The sequence below is a fragment of the Dreissena polymorpha genome, chromosome 9 (assembly GCF_020536995.1).
Source record: "Dreissena polymorpha isolate Duluth1 chromosome 9, UMN_Dpol_1.0, whole genome shotgun sequence".
Classification (NCBI taxonomy): Eukaryota; Metazoa; Mollusca; class Bivalvia; order Myida; family Dreissenidae; genus Dreissena; species Dreissena polymorpha.
This window is the reverse complement of record NC_068363.1, coordinates 43,746,757-43,764,516: the sequence shown is the minus strand read 5'-3', so window position 1 is coordinate 43,764,516 and position 17,760 is coordinate 43,746,757. Positions and strand designations below refer to the sequence as shown.

The window sequence follows — 17,760 nt, the reverse complement described above, 5'->3', positions numbered from 1 at the left end:
TTTCTGTATTAAAAGAAAATCATTAAAGATCTTTTCCTTGTACCTTCCTGTGGGTTTTAGGCAAAAATAATTATCCAATATATTAAGCATGTCGGTAGGTCAGTGGTCAAGGTCACAGAGGACACTTGAAGTTAGTGGCTTAATGCAGATACGTAACCTGGTGTCACAGATCATCCAGTGCATTCTGCGTAAAGTGTTCTTTGAATACAGCAATTGAATCAAGAGATTCTGTTCTTGAAGAATTGGACATTTATTTTTGTATTCATTTGTTGCTGTTTTTATTTTTATTCATCATATTCTATGGTTTTCAATTGTTATTTAAGGATTTACCAAATTCAAGAAATCTGAAAGATGAGATGAAAAAAATTGCAGAGGGCCAAGTGGAACAGGTAAAATATATACCCAACTGAAACATTATTAAATACATCAGTAGGCACAGTTTACTGAACAGGCGTAAAAAATATAGTTTGTTTCAAGAAACCTGATCTACCATAATGATTTGTGCAAAATCTTTATCATAGTGATTGTATTGATTGGTTGTCCATACTGACAAAGTTAATATCGGTGCTTCCTACAAAGTTTTGATACTTGGATGGATGATGTATGTCAACACCATAATAACACACCCTCGTCATCTGACCTCAGTTTAAACATGACAAACTTTCGGACTAAGAACTGTTCATATGGGACAATAAATTAAAACTAGCAAGGTTTCCACCAGGGGCATCTGTATCAATTTAATGCAGCATGTTGTTTCTAGGTTATGGTGAGCTTTTGTGATTACCTTTTGTCTGTTGGCCTTTCGTGCCTTTACAACATTCACCTTGTGAGCACTCCAGAGGCCACATTGATTTCCTAATAATAGAAATTTTAGCATTTGTCTTAATGAGATATCACTTTTTACCTGCGTCATGTGGTATTTAAAACTAGGTTACTAGGTAAAATTAATGAAAATATTTGTATTAGTCATGTATTAACTAAGTTGAAAACATTCATACAGGAATGGGGTCAGAAGGCGTTTTTCCTTATTTGGCTACTATATAGTAAAATTGTGATTACTCTAGACATCACATTTTTGGTCTAATCTTCATGAAACATGTTTTATTGATGTTTCACTTGATGTCAAAAAGGGTTCTGGTCCTCTGAATAGCATTCCTACTACCTGCGGGTGGGGCAGTTTTACTTTTCTTGCTTATGGAAAACCTAATGAACACTAGATTTGCCATTTTTTGTCCAATCTTCATGGAACTAGCTACAAACATTTGTTTTATCTCACTCCGCAACCTGGCAGCCATATTTTTCAATTAACTATCCACATTACGCTGGGACTGGGTTATTGTATTCATTGTTCCAAAATATCACTTAGTGAGTTACCTGTAACAATAAGCACTGATTCACTTGGATCAAATTAACCAAGTGATTCACACATGATTTATTGACCTTTTATTCTTCATACATTTTGTGTCATGAATCTTATGGAATCTCTGTATGCAACCAATTAATTCACATGTAACCTATTGAGTGTTGCTTGTTAGCTAGGCAGGGAAATAACTTGCCAATTAACCTTTGTGTTGTTCCACTACAGTTGTCTACTATTAATGCGAGGTTTAAATGTACATTGTTTTGTGATGGAAAGGTTATCTGAAATATTATCAAATGCCTAGATATTGTGTATTTATTTTTCATTGAGTAATTGTATTCACAACTTATTCCCACAGCAGGTTGCACTAGTTGGGACTATACAAGAATCTATCTGCATTTTTAGCTCACCTGTCACGAAGTGACATGGTGAGCTTATGTGACCGTGTGATGTCCGGCGTGCGTGTGTGCGTGCGTGCGTGTGTCCGTCAACAATTTGTTTGTGTAGACAGTAAAGGTCACAGTTTTCGTCCAATCTTTTATGAAATTTGGTCAGAATATTTATCTTGATGAAATCTGGGTTGGGATTGTATTTGGGTCATCTGGGGTCAAAAAGTAGGCCACTAGGTCAAAAAATAGAAAAACCTTGTGTAGGCAATAGAGGTCACAGTTTTCATCCAATCTTTATGAAATTTGGTCAGAATGTTTATCTTGATGAAATCTGGGTTGGGATTGTATTTGGGTCATCTGGGGTCACAGTTTTCATCCAATCTTTATAAAATTTTATCAGAATGTTTATCTTGATGAAATCTGGGTTGGGATTGTATTTGGGTCACCTGGGGTCAATATTAGAAAACCTTGTGTAGACAATAGAGGTCACAGTTTTCATTCAATCTTTATGAAATTTGGTCAGAATGTTTATCTTGATGAAATCTGGGTTGGGATTGTATTTGGGTCATCTGGGGTCAAAAACTAGGTCACTTGGTCAAATAATAGAAAAACCTTGTGTAGACAATAGAGGTCACAGTTTTCATCCAATCTTTATGAAATTTGGTCAGAATGTTTATCTTGATGAAATCTGTGTTGGGATTGTATTTGGGTCATCAGGGGTCAAAAACTAGGTCACTTGGTCAAATAATAGAAAAATTCTTGTCTAGACAATAGAGGTCACAGTTTTCATCCAATCTTTATAAAATGTTATCAGAATGTTTATTTTGATAAAATCTGGGTTGGGATTGTATTTGGGTCACCTGGGGTCAATATTAGAAAAACCTTGTGTAGGCAATAGAGGTCACAGTTTTCATCCAATCTTTATGAAATTTGGTCAGAATGTTTATCTTGATGAAATCTGGGTTGGGATTGTATTTTGGTCATCTGGGGTTAAAAACTAGGTCACTAGGTCAAATTAAAGAAAAACCTTGTTTAGACAATAGAGGTCACAGTTTTCATCCAATCTTTATGAAATTTGGTCAGAATGTTTATCTTGATAAAATCTGCATTAAGATTGTATTTGGGTCATCTGGGGTCAAAAACTAGGTCACTAGGTCAAATCATAGAAAAACCTTGTGTAGACAATTATTCTGACAATAGAGGTCATAGTTTTCATCTGATCTTAATGAAGTATACTTAGAATGTTTATCTTGATAATATCTGATTTTGGATCGTATGTTGGTCATCTGGGGTCAACAATTAGGTCGACGGGCCAATTCTAGTAAAACCTTGTGTAAATGAAAGAGGTCACAGTTTTCATCACGTCTTAATAATGAAATTTTGTCAGAATGTATTAATTAATTAAATCTTTCTTGGGATTGTATATGGGTCTGATAGAATTTAAGTTGATGTAGCAAGGTAAGTCAGGTGAGCAATTCAGGGCCATCATGACCCTCTTGTTTTACTTTGTCTGCAATCAATCTCAGTTCTGTGATAACCCAATTAATAAAACATAGATATAGATAGATATACTTTATTAAGGAAAATGACAATATGCCCATCATTCCACATATAACACAAGACAAAGAAATATGTAACCGGTTGATGGTGAGGCATGTTACGTCATGTTAGGTATCTGTACATACATATGGTAAATTAAAGATACAGTAACATTTTGTTTTGATAATAAAACACGTTTGTAAGCAATGGGAGGGAAAAAAACACCTTTATCTGTCTTAGACCAGAGATTGGGGTCTTCGGAGAAAAATGTAAATGATAGCTTAATGACATAGAATTATGTATTGAAAAATTGAAATGTAAAATTTTAAAAGTATTTTTCGAATACATTTTAAAGGTATATGTTATATGCTCCAAATATGAAGATCGGATATATAGCTATTGTGATAAATGTCTATTTATTTGACAAAACCAGTTTGTTCATAATCATCAGAATAAAATTACTAATGAAACATTAATACACAATACTTAAGCATGTAACATGTTAACACTTAAAATTTGTGTCATGTTGAGTGTAGAATTGTCAAACTTAACTCTACACAAAATGTTTGTTCCATTTTGCTACATTAACACAAAAGCATGAATACAATGTATAATTCACACCCGCTAATCTGGGATGGCACTTTAAGCACATTTAATCAGCCCAGTTTCCCAATGAACTTTCAAGCCCATTTCTGTTGCACAGGTAATAGCTCTCGACCGCCAGCGGCAAGGGGCGAAGGCAGACAGATGTTCCAGACGTCGATAAAAAAAGTAGTTAAACACAAATGTTTGTTATGATTTATAAAACAGTACTGGCATTGATGACGTGTATGTGTTTATGTTGTTTCTCTTTGATATTATGTATATCAAATGTATTGACCATACATCAGTATACTTTTGATTTGCTGCCTTACTTCTGATGGGTTCCAAAAATTAGCATACCTCCTTAAATTTACTTAGAATATATCTTTCTAATGAATATGTGCATTTAAATGGTAGTACTAAAGGGAATATAAACATGTTTGAAATCTAAACGTATGTGCACTATGGTACTTATGGTTGTAGTTCTTTGTCATATTGAACACATGTTTTACATTTGATATGAGTGCCCTGACTTGTACTAAATTATTTTCTTTAATATCAACAGTATTTTCCTTTCAAACATTGTTCCATATGTATTTTCAATCTTATTAAATGCCCGATTTTACTAGTGTCATTTTCATTTTGATCTCATTTTGATGTGTGCAGTGTTAAAAATGCGACAAAGTAATTAAATTGCTTCATTTCAAACGGATTGAATTCACTTTTGTTTTACCCAAATGTCTGTCAGTCAATAGAAGCAGGGACATATACATTCAGACGTAATCTGCGTACTGATAGATCTTGTATTTTACCTAGTCCTCTCAATTACACATTAGTGATAAAAACTTAAATTACCATACAAATAACCTTAAAATATGCTCTCACCCTTTGAAATGTTTTAGAAATTATACCTGAAATTAAAATGTATTTAAAACATAAGACATCAATATTAGATAGTCGTTATACATACAATCACGGAGTGTATATTGTCTCATCTAGAGTCCGTGATACAATATAAGTTTGAGAGGGTTTTATGGGAATGCATTGTCATGGCTTTGTCTGTCTAGCTGACACAATTTACGAATTTTAGTCATTGACTGAATATAGATATTTTTTATGAAATCAAAACTCCTGGTTATTAAATCGGCAGGCTTGTAGGTTTCCTATAATTTTAGTTTGCATTGACCAACCTTCATGAAATTTAATGATAATTTGGATAAAGCGAGCTTGCGTGGTGATCGGGTCAATTTCACTGTTGCTAAAATGGAAAATAGTTTCCACTCAATAACAAGTTCGGATTGAAATATTGAACAGAAATATTTTGTTTATGCAGGGATCTGCATTTGTATAGGTCCCTGGTTTATAAGACATATAGAAGACCTCATCTGGGTGGATAGATTTTGGAGCCAGTCTGTGCAAGGTCAAGGGGACTGTAACTAAAATGGGGGGGAAAGTAAACAGGTGATTTCGAGTCAATTTAGTTTGCATTGGCAATAGTGACGAGACTTAGCATATACCAAGCGTGCATGGGGACCTTTATTCGGATCATATTTATTTGTACGCTCAATAACTTTAGCTTGGATTCGGGTATTACTCGTCAAATTTGTGTGTAGGGTAGCATCCATGCAGACCTGGCTAAGGATGGACTTTCCGGCCATTCTGATCAAGATCAAGGTCACTCCCTTGAAGGTACTTGTGCACAGATTTTCGTGTAAAAAAGAACGAAGAAAAAATTATGTACCTACATCGACGTCGCCATCTTGTTTGTCACGTGATTACCCCTTCTGTATATTGGTTTGCTTAATGTACATGAGATTTCATTATGACATATTGTACGTTTACAAATAAAGGGCAATTTAAATGTAATGCTCAGTTTTAATTGATACGGGGTTTTACCTGATCAATGAGGGACTCATGGTGTTCGTTGAATACCTTCAAAGGATTGTCATTTATTACGTGCAATACCGCCTAAGTCTTGCTAGTTTAACACGGATTTAGTTGACCAATCGCTTAATATTTCAGTGGCAAACTAAAATCATATGGTTTCATATACGGTTAGCTGATTTGGTAGAACGCTTTATTGCAAATCCGCAGTACACGGGTTCTGTTCCATGGTAGGCCAAATAACTTGTACAAAGATTTGTCGTACAATTATTCATAAACAGCGATTCTCACCCCTCACTCCCATTTATACTTAGGGCAGCAGTTGTCAGAAACTTCTGTAAATTTCTGCATTAGGTTACGATGATCCAGCTTAACGGGGAAAAGTGCAAGAAGGTGAACTGTTGCTCAATTGGTCTTTGTCGATTAAGGTACTACTTTAAATGACCCCGCGTACTTTTAAGTATACTACAAAGTACCCGGGATATGAACAATAAACAAAAAAAGTACCCCGGAGTTTTGCCGGGTGCCTTAGCGTATTTTCCGTACCCGGGGTACTTTAGTATACATAAGAGTACCCAGGAAATTGTAAAGTAGTAGCTAAGACATCAATAACTTTAACGGACCGCCGTGATATGAGTGAAATAGTGTCGAAATAAGTGAACAATTCCAACCAGTCTTCTTCTTATCTCTGACTCATTTTTTTAATCAATGGTTTTACAACAGGAACGCTTGAAAGTGGCATGTGAATGCTCATTGCGCACTGTTTTAACAAATCTAATGCGAATATGTAATCTTAAATCTTACCTTTAATAAAATTTCTTTTATTTGAAACATTGCGTACATTGTGCTTGCCTGTTTTGTTTGTGTTGCTGACACGCTCTGCATTAACAGCCATCCATCGTTGGTTTATTTATCACTGATTTGACATGAAAAGAATTTAGTTTTCAACTTTCTGAATGGTAATAAAAAAGCAATTCTTGTATGCGTGTTTTCTTATATCACGTAACTTCTACGAGCCATTTTATAGTATTTTTCGCCAATGCTTTTTTTCAATCAAGATACTATTTCAATTATCAGAAGCTGTGATACCCCGCGAGACCATATATACGAGCACATCAATTAAAACGAGAACCGATCGGCTAGAATTAACGACGTAATGTGATAAATTTAGAATATAAATGGAAGTGAAATGTTTCTATTAAAATGTTGAACTATGTCAAATTGACCCGAGGCGGTATTAAGGCTTCTGATATCATTATTTTTATGGTGATTGATGGAATTGTATTCCTTTTCATCGCGTGCGAGATGAACATTACTATTTTGACTATGTATTTGATATAAATACGATATAGTTATAATCGTTCGATGAATGCATTTTATGCGAGAAAACTCTATTAAAAGCATTTATATTTATACTCAATTAAAATCAGACAAGGCATAAAAGGTTTAGGATTTTATTTTATGGCATAACTGGCTAAGAACATCAGACTTAAACAATGACTAGGTAAAGACTAGAAAAAACATGATACAAGTATTGCAAAAATAAGTCTGGTATGATTCAAGCCAGTATGCCATCTTCTTTCTTGGTATTGGCTTATGAGCCCAATCCCCCACAAACAAGGCATACTGGCAGAGTCCTTAACCAGAAGGCATTGCTCTTCAAGGTGCGACGCGGGGACGGATGGTGGATAATGTTGTCAATCGATCAGTTATCTTGTTTGTAAACAGAAGGCGCATGAATATTAATTAGCTGCTGATGCGGTACGGGTTCGACTTTTCGGAATCGGGATGCTGATTTGGTCACGTGATAAAGAAAATACCGGAAGTGCGGAATGTAAATACTAAAGCGAAAGTAGAATGGGATTTCTAATTTTGCATAAACTGCGTTTACTACGTAAACTTCAATTTATACTCAATTAAAATCAGACAAGGCATAAAAGGTTTAGGATTTTATTTTATGGCATAACTGGCTAAGAACATCAGACTTAAACAATGACTAGGTAAAGACTAGAAAAAACATGATACAAGTATTGCAAAAATAAGTCTGGTATGATTCAAGCCAGTATGCCATCTTCTTTCTTGGTATTGGCTTATGAGCCCAATCCCCATAAGAAACAAGGGATGATGGAAAGCGCATTTGACATAATAAATTGTTTTGTGGCCAAGAAAGAAGAATCCTTGAAGAGCAATACATATTAAGCGAGACACAATAATAATATTTTTATATGATACAGCTGTGCACAACGTGAAGACAATTTGTTAATTTCTATGTATAAGACTGTGTGAATCTATAGTACGTAACATATCAGTTTTAAATAACTTTTTAAACTTGCTAATTCATGGCATGGCCAAGTAGCTGAGTGATGTGCATCAAAAACAACAACAGCAAAATAATCTGGGAGTGAAATTGCCTACGATAGCAGGCTTGGAACGAAATACATAGACACATGCGTTTTGCAAGTAGACTTGCATAAAACATTTTAAGGAACAAGTGAGTACCAAAGTAAATAACAGTACTCTATATTTGAGTACGACACTGTGTATACTAAACAAAAAGAATCACTGTACATATTTTCAACAAAATAAACACAAACATTGCAACTATTGGTACATATGAGAGAATGACTGATAAAGCAATTGTGAGTGCTACCTAGGATGGCAGGCGGTGAGTGATGGGCCTACGATAGCAGGCGGTGAGTGATGAGCCTACGATAGCAGGCGGTGAGTGATGGGCCTACGATAGCAGGCGGTGAGTGATGAGCCTACGATAGCAGGCGGTGAGTGATGGGCCTACGATAGCAGGCGGTGAGTGATGGGCCTACGATAGCAGGCTGTGAATGATGGGCCTACGATAGCAGGCGGTGGCGGACCTACGATAGCAGGCGATGAGTGATGGGCCTACGATAGCAGGCGGTGAGTGACGGGCCTACGATAGCAGGCTGTGATGATGGGCCTACGATAGCAGGCGGTGAGTGATGAGCCTACGATAGCAGGCGGTGAGTGATGGGCCTACGATAGCAGGCGATGAGTGATGGGCCTACGATAGCAGGCGGTGAGTGACGGGCCTACGATAGCAGGCTGTGAGTGATGGGCCTACGATAGCAGGCGGCGAGTGGTGGGCCTACGATAGCAGGCGGTGAGTGATGAGCCTACGATAGCAGGCGATGAGTGATGAGCCTACGGTAGCAGGCTTGGTACAAAGTACATATACAAATATAATTCAACAGCATCAAGTAGGCTTACAAAAACATTTGAAACAAACAATTGAGTAATAATCATAATAAAAAACATAGTGTAGGGGAAAACATCAGTCTATATACGAGTACAGTATTTGAAATTAACACATATGGGAAACAAAGCTGGTTCACTGTACATATTTACAAGAAAATGCAAATGCAGCTAATGCAACACGCGTTTCTACAAGTGTGTCAATGACATTCGAGAAGGTAAATTCAACTTCGAAACGTGAAGTACGCAAGCAAACTATGTTATGCTTTAATTTACCTAATATAAATTTGACATGGCCTTTTGTGCGTGTTGAATAGTAGTTTTATCGGTGTGAATGTAAGTTGTGTAACAATCTGATGACCAACGACCGAGTGTTTTAATTAAATGATCTTCGATCCTCAATTTTGCGCAAGTTGTAGCCGCACCAATTCTAAAGCTATGACCATTATACTTAGAATCGTCCATACCAATACTTCTGAGAACATGTTTTAAGTTACTTATGAATTTTGTTCTGGTCAATGGTGATCCATTTTGCATGATGAAGAGGGCATCTGAGTTAGAATGTCCCCTGTACTTCAGATATTTTTTGAGTGCTGCTACAGGGCAGACTTGGTTGTGTGTGGCATATACAAAAATTTCTATACCTTTTCTAAAAGGATCAGATTTTGACTGGTTTAGATGTAAAATGATAAATTCTTCGTTAACCTTAATGTCTTCTAATCTGAGTGTGCTGTAATTGATTGGCGCTTTCTCATTCACTGTAAATTCTCCGCATCTTAAAAAGGCAAAAAATGCAACACTACAACAACATGACATTAAAATGTCTTCATACAATCCGAAACAACCTTCTTTCAATTTTTGAACTATCTTTTTTAATAAAACAATATCTATCGGGAGCCTTTCCCGTTTTTCTTTATTTTGCAATCTTTTTACTGAATTAAGGAATGTGTATACCTTAGCGTTTGTTAATTTTGACTCTAAAGGTGAATCTTTTCCATGTCTAATATAAAAGAAACGAATGCCACATAGATATAACTTGATAGTTTGATACTTAAGTTTTAAAAAATGATAACAGTAAGCAATAAAATTGATAAGTAAATCATTTGTCACTGGTGGTGGACTGCCACCAACATACACAACAGCTTGGCTGCGTAAAAATTGTTTGTAGCAGTCCATTCCCGTGCTGTACACTTTCAGGGTGTTTCCACTAACTGAAGATTCCCACATGTTTTCCACCAACGACTTCAACCCCACATCACCTGCGACATTCCCGGGCATTCCTCTGGGTTCTGTTTGGCTTGTGGCGCCGCGGCTCGAAAGCGGGCCATCCCATAACACTGCTGCGGCAACTATCGGATAGAGTTCGCGGAAAGCCATTGAGGCATCACTTGGAATTTTGACAGGCCAAGAACTACAGAACCAGCTATTCTGGAAGAAAGCTGCAAATCCTAGCGTAGAGCTTGCATCCGTGTACAATTGTAAATCGTCTGCTGATGTTGTTTTTTCGTCATAGAACATGGATACACCGTTCCAGTTCTCGAGAAATTTTAACCACATGAGAAGGTCTTCTCTGCAGCTCTTGTTCAAGTGGACAAAGTGGTGTAGGTCCTTAACTGTTGTTGACAGTTTAATCAAATATGACACGAAACTACGTCCCGGCATAATCACTCGTGATGCAAACTGAAAGTGACCTAATAGCTGAAGTAGTTGTCTTTTTGTGCACGATTTTTTATTTAACATGAATTGTATGAATTCTATAATTCTTTCTACTTTATCGCGCGGTAATCTAGCCTCCATACTCAACGAGTCCAAAATGACACCTAGATACTCCAAGCAGGTGGTGGGACCTACTGTTTTAGAAGGAGATATTGGTACCTTAAGTCTATTAAATATATGTGTCAGTAGAGCCATCGTTCTATCGCCATCGGAATCTGCATGTTGCACCGTCAGAAAGTCATCAAGCAGATGGAAAATCAAGTCAATTTTGTAATTGTTCTTTGCGATCCAACAAATTGCCAACGATAGGTTGTCAAATATTTTTGGCGATGATCGACTCCCGAATACTAAGCGCGTGAACACATAAAATTTGTCTTTCCATCGCACCATGAAGTATGGCATCTGTTCAGGTTTAATAGGTAGTAACTTAAAAGCATTTGATATGTCTGTTTTGCAAAGGATAGCGCCTTTTCCGGTTTCTCTAATAGCGGCTATAGCATCGTCTATTTTAACGTATGAAAGGCTGCACAGATCTTTATCTATTAAATCGTTAATGCTCGAATGATTCGTATCATTACGGGGCGAAGACAAGTCCACAATTAAACGTTTTTTACCGGAATATTTTCTCTCCGCTATACCTAAAGGTGAAACCCTATAGTGTTCGAAAGGAGGAGTCTCAAACGGGCCTTGTAAAAACCCATTATCAAGTTCTAGCCTCAACAATTTGTCCACTTCATCAGGTTGTTTTAAGGCAGATTGTAAATTTTTACACACTTTTTGGTCGTTTGGATAAGGCCATATCAGAGTATCGAAACCTTTTTGCAGGCCGTCGCACAAGTAACTAACAAAAAGGCGATCGGGGTGTTCTACTAATTCTGCTCTTAAATTGTCTATATTAATTGGCGTAGACGCGTTGAAAGATAGTCACTCTGATTTTTGAGAACGTGTTGATGGTGTTGTGTGTTTTCTTGTGTTGTCTGTTTGAGATTGTCCACAGGAGATCTTCTTGTGACTTTCTGACTTGCAGTTTAGACAAATATGAAGTCTAGGACAACCTCTTCTGGAACAGCCTTTTTCGTTGTTGAAATTGTTACAAATTTCGGTCCCTTTATGCATGATAATTTTTCGACCAAATTTGTCCGAAGAATCTCCACTGGTTTTTGCATACTGATTTGAGCGGACTGCTTGGGTTAAAGCGTTTGCACAGAATTCAGATTCATGTAATACTGAGTGGCAGTGTTGGCACTGCCTGGCTCTAGTACCGCCTAGTATCAGTTGAAAGTTTTCCGTGTCGCGCATAGCCCAGTTGACCGGTATACCATTTCTCACAGCTTCCGCAGCCTTGCTTGAAAAGGCGAGGTGGTAGTCATAGAACTTTTCTCCGTAAAAGGCGTGAATACGGCCTATGTCAATCTCGTATTCATCGAGCTCGTTTTTCCTATGCGGCCACTTTCTGCACATGACTCGCTTGTATTTACCGAAAGCAGTCCTAAATTGTTCAATGGTCAGCCTTTTCTTTAGCCTAAAGTCATTTTTGAAGGCATCATTGTTCATATCAAAACCTGGGATCAAGAGAGCTGCCAAATTTACGTCTCTACCAGCTTCGATCTGTTTGCGCAGCGAGTCTGACACGATATCGAGGTGTCCTAGCTGACTGGCAGGGATGCCATTTCGGTTCTCTGAGGCGCGAAGCCTTAAACTGTCAATATCACACGAATTGAATACAGAAGAAAAATCAGGGCTAATACCTCGGTAGATGTCCTCCAAAGTGGGGCTGTCAGTCGAAGTCGTGGACGTGTCTGTTGAGCCTGAACTATTTCCTTTTTCATTCAGGCGTTTCATCGTCTCGGTAAATGCCGACATCGTGTTGCTAAGTGTTGACAAACACAATCCTATGTCAATTTGAGAGTTGTTTGCGCCTTGACTGCTTATAGTCGATGTGTCGTTTAGCTGCCTCATAATCGGCGATCTGGATCGAAGCCTTTCCTCCGATCTGATATTTATTTGGGCATTGTCATTGTCCGAATTCCTGACACTGTTTTCTTTGTAAAGTGCCTTCAAGGCAGCCTTTGTGAGCGAAACCGGGGCTTTGATTCCAATTTTTTGTAGTTCCTCCCGATATTCTTTAGCTCCCCAATTCTCCGGGTTCGTCATATCGTAATTGCGTCGTTCCGACCTCGAAGAACGAGACGCCATATTTCTTTGTTAATCTTTCCGAGTCAAACACAATTTTCTTTCGCACAATATAACGTTTTTAAAAACGGCGACAAAGTCACAAATCGGAACACAATAACGGCACGAATTTGTATATTCTTCAATATATCATCTCCGAATTCGTAAGTTTTTAAAACGTTAATAAATATAATAATGTTGTCAATCGATCAGTTATCTTGTTTGTAAACAGAAGGCGCATGAATATTAATTAGCTGCTGATGCGGTACGGGTTCGACTTTTCGGAATCGGGATGCTGATTTGGTCACGTGATAAAGAAAATACCGGAAGTGCGGAATGTAAATACTAAAGCGAAAGTAGAATGGGATTTCTAATTTTGCATAAACTGCGTTTACTACGTAAACTTCAATTTATGATGAAGATTAAATAACTTACTTAGGAATACAGGCGATGTCAATACCGTATTCAATGAACACGGAACTTTTAGAGCGCAGGAAAAAGTTTATCCTAGAGAACCAACCTGCGAAACTTTCCTTTTGAACCAATATTTTACAGTGAACTAAATTTATGACAATGCTGCTTACTGGCATTCTGTTTTGTTAACTCTATAACCTTTACAAAGGATACAATCTCGGTCATTAATTTCTGCCGTCGTTTTCCGCTTGGAAAATCTCGATAACTAGGTTGTCACACAATGACGTCATCAAAGTTTACAGATTGCTATTTCCATTAATTGGCGGAAATTAATGAGCCTCGCTCTGGGTAATCGTTTTATTTAAAGTCTCTTGTTGGCGCATGCGCATTACAATACCATGCCTCGCTCGTTGTCGTTGTCCGCTTCCCTAATCCCGAGCTTATTTTGGCGGGTTCAAGTGGTGATATTGCTTTTCTTTTCTTTGCCTTTTTGCACTTTTGTTGTCTTTTTTCTTCTTTTTTTTTCTTCGGCGACATCTAGATAATTCTACTGGCTTCATTCTAATACATTTTTTTGTTCTGATATTCATGTTAAAATCCATTTTTTTACACAATTTCAGGAGCACAAAAAGCATTGTCTGCACAACGTCACTATTAAAACAACATAGTAACACTAGATCAAGTAAACAAATTTTGCAAGTTTTATTTATAATATGACAATTTAATACTATGTTTGCTATGGGCTATTACCATTAATATGTTTCAGATTTTTTGTCACAATTTATTTACTTTCAGTGTTTTATTATTTAAATGTGTTTCATTAATAATTAACTTTGTATTGTATAATCAAATTTGGAATAAGAACAAAATAAACCATATTCAAAATTATACCTCATTTCCTTGAACAATGAAGATTAAAGTCTCAACCTACTTGTTTTCTGCTTGCTTGCTTTATTTAGATGTTTGCTTCCTGCATTCTTTATTGCATATAATCCCACGTGCATCTGAAAATTGGACTTAACAATCTTCTCTTTGATGATGCACCAACTTAAGAGCATTTCCATGCAGTTCGCAAAGCAGTAGGAAATTATACACTAATTTGACAGCGTTTTTGTCCCCATGACGTTTTAACATCAAACACAATTTTCCGTTTGACGATAAAACTCCCTGGTGCAGATTAAATGCCTGTGAAATTGCTATGGTTACAGTTTCAATACTTAAATAAAAATTAAAGGGTTTTCCACTTTGGTCTTTGGGATTTATTCATACTTGACAAACGGTAATGGTACGAATGTTATCATTAAGACATGATTCTGATTTGCGATGTTTATATTTATAAACCCATGAAACAATGTTTGTTTTTCTCATGCATTTTGCAAAGAAAAACAAAAATAAAATACCGCCATTCGCACTGAAGTACACAAAACACAATTATGTCATTAATATTTGAAACTCCTGCACATCAATTTAATGACAATTAAGTTAATAGTGTTGAACAAAGTAATATTTATGTTGTTCAGTTCACAACTTTTTTCAATTAAGGTTGTAATATAATATATAAATTATATATAGATATTTGCACATTTTATTGCAATATGGAAACGTGAGTTTATCCTCTTAACTTAGTTGATTGTGTGTTACAAAATAATAGTAATATTCTTCGATTCAAATAATTGTCCATTAAAGCTCGTCCAAAATAACAGTGTTGCTCACGCTATTGCAATATGAAAAACGTGAACTTACGATAATGCTGATAAAACAGGCTTAAAAAATTACGAGAAATCGTGACTGTAATACTGTGTTGTAATTTTCTGAAAACATGTACCAGTATTATGTTTATAGTCGTATTTTTATTTTGAAATACCATGACATTCATTGTTCAGAAATAATCGTTGGTGTATATACATGTATTCGATCTGTCGAAAGAAATGATTTTTTTAATCAATTTAGTTTTGTGAAAAATAAATCGTCTTTATTGACAGGCATACTGCTCGAGACTGTATCTCTGTACACATTGTTCGAACTTAGTTTTCTTTAAGGTATAGCTCTCTTGTGAACTTCGTTCAATATCGCCTTATTTCGTACATGTCCGTCACTCCGAACGTTATCCGGGTCTGTGCGGAAAACTACGAATATATGTTCATGTAAATGGTGAAATAAACTATTTAAATAAATATGTTTATTTGTTTCGGAGTCACTATTTCACTCAAATTTCACCCCCAATTATATACATTATAGTTCATTAACGAACAAAAAAAGGTTTTGCTTAACTTGACGTTCTTAAGTATTTTGCTCATAATAAATGTAAATTGCCAGTTATTAATAAAACGTTTAAAATGTTCAGCGTTGGCAGCCGTATATTAGAGTGTATTAATGCATATCATAAGCTTCTACATCTGACAACATTTTAGGACCAATAGTTTATGTTTTGAGACAAAGCGTTCACGATTTGAATGATGTTTTGCAGAATTGTGATTGATTGGTAATACGAACTTTTGCTAATAGTTATCTCTGAAAGAGAGAATGAATGATCAGTTTTTATAAGTAATTAATGGAGGGTAAGGAGTCTAATATATCTGTGAAGTTTTTCTACGAAAATGCTTGCATGAATAATGCTCATCAAGCTTTTACGATATTTCACGCTTACTCGACCATTATTAAATGAGGCGGTTACTATCGTACATGTCTTTAAGCAATTTCTTAAGAAAACATTTCTAAGAATCGAATACAGACATCATGTCACAACCTGTACACATGAATCATGTGTACAGGTTTCTACACTTACTAACCTTGAACTGTGGTTGCCAGTTTCACACGTTTAGACCTTAACCCATTTTTGACTAGTGGGCTCTCCCATCCTTCTAAATTGGATCAATTTATTTCCAAAATTAGGGATGTCTTGTATATTTTTTTCTATATTTAGAAAATTTCTTACAGAAATTCCTTGAAGCAAACAGCGCAGACCCTGATGAGACGCCGCATCAAGCGGCGCCCATCTGGGTCTACGCTCTTTGCCAAGGCCTTTTTCTAGACGCTATGCATAAATGGGTTAAATTGGGTAAATTACGGTCGTTTACTTAATTACGTTTCTTCAATGTAACAAGGATATGCGAGTACACGTGCATGCAGAAATCTTCCCTATGAATGTTTACTATTCTTTTGTTATTAATTCATTTTTGTTTATTGAAGTTTAATTAGCGAATAAAAATAAACATATGAAAACATCTTCGCTAACTTAATGATGTATTCAGTGATTATGATCGACTTTAGTAAAGCTGACAGAAATAGCAACCACGAATATAATACAGAACAGAAAAATGTATGATCGGGACAAAAAATAGGGCCAGTCGGATTAGCGGAAACAAAAAACTCGTTTTCGCTTTTCCGGAGTAAGTTAGTTAAACAAGCCGGATCTTAATGTGAAGTTCAAAAATGTGTTTTAATACTTTGTTAAACAGTAACGTTATAATTCTGTATTTCTGCAAAAATAATACTTTGCTTCTCAGGATATATTTTTTTCGATATTATACTCATCACAAGTTGAATAACAAAGTGTCCAAATGCATCGTTTGTAGATATTAACACAAACTTAATCGAATTTATTATAATTCAGTTTGGTAGAATTGGTTTCATGCCAATCGATACGCGTTGTTAAAGAACTGCAAGTTTTTTTTGTACGCATGGTTACCCCTTTTTCATATCCTGTTTTGATATAGTTTTTCAGAATTTCTGATTAACATTACTGTGTTGGTTTTAAACAAAGGGTCGGTATCTCCCTTTTGTCAATCTCGATATCAAGAATTAGGAATAGTGTTTGAACGACCTTAACTCAGTAAATACGTAAGACATATCACTTAAACTTATGTCGGCTTATTTGTGACTATTTTTGGTTGAAGAAAGGTTAGTATAAAATGTGAATATAAATCATATAAGCCATTTTTGTGGTTCCCGAAAATTTCAGTTACTACATGGAACACAATTTCTACAAAATGTTGAGTCCCAAAAGACCTGGTTTATTCCCATTATTTTTCATTAATTAAAGGAGATTTTTTCATGTGTTTGAGTAATATGAAAAATTCTTCTTACTCAATATATTTACTGTTGTTTTGTATTTTGCATATATACCGTTTCATGGTTGTCCTCTTCCAAGTTTGTTTAGATCATACGCCAGGGTTTTAAACCAACTATGCCACATTGGTCACGTGATTTACATAGGCTTAATCAGTCAAAAAGTCGAGACAATCTTGAAGATCTCTAATTTTTTGAAACCGCAGAGGTCAGTGGTTTGCTAATTGGTGTGCAAACATTGCATGGTTGATACTCTACGAAACTTGTTAAAATCATGCCGATGGGATTACATTTTCCCCGCCCTGGATGCTTCAAGTTTTCTATATATTTATTTAGTGATAAATAAACGAAAAATCTATCTTAAAACGCAAGGCCCAGAAGTTTTGTATTTGAATGTAACATTCAGTA

General features: G+C 36.0%; 1 protein-coding gene across 5 annotated transcripts in view; it reads left to right on the top strand.

The window, feature by feature from the left end:
• Positions 1-4,578, top strand: part of LOC127844035 (mdm2-binding protein-like) — a 48,802-nt gene extending 44,224 nt beyond the window's left edge. For all 5 annotated transcript variants that reach the window (XM_052373985.1, XM_052373986.1, XM_052373983.1 and 2 more), the window contains 2 exons: positions 324-389; positions 3,992-4,578. In XM_052373985.1, coding sequence (XP_052229945.1) covers positions 324-389; positions 3,992-4,054 — 129 coding nt within the window. In that variant the 3' untranslated portion in view covers positions 4,055-4,578. The remainder of the gene's footprint in view (positions 1-323; positions 390-3,991) is intronic.
• The last annotated feature ends 13,182 nt before the right edge of the window (positions 4,579-17,760 follow it).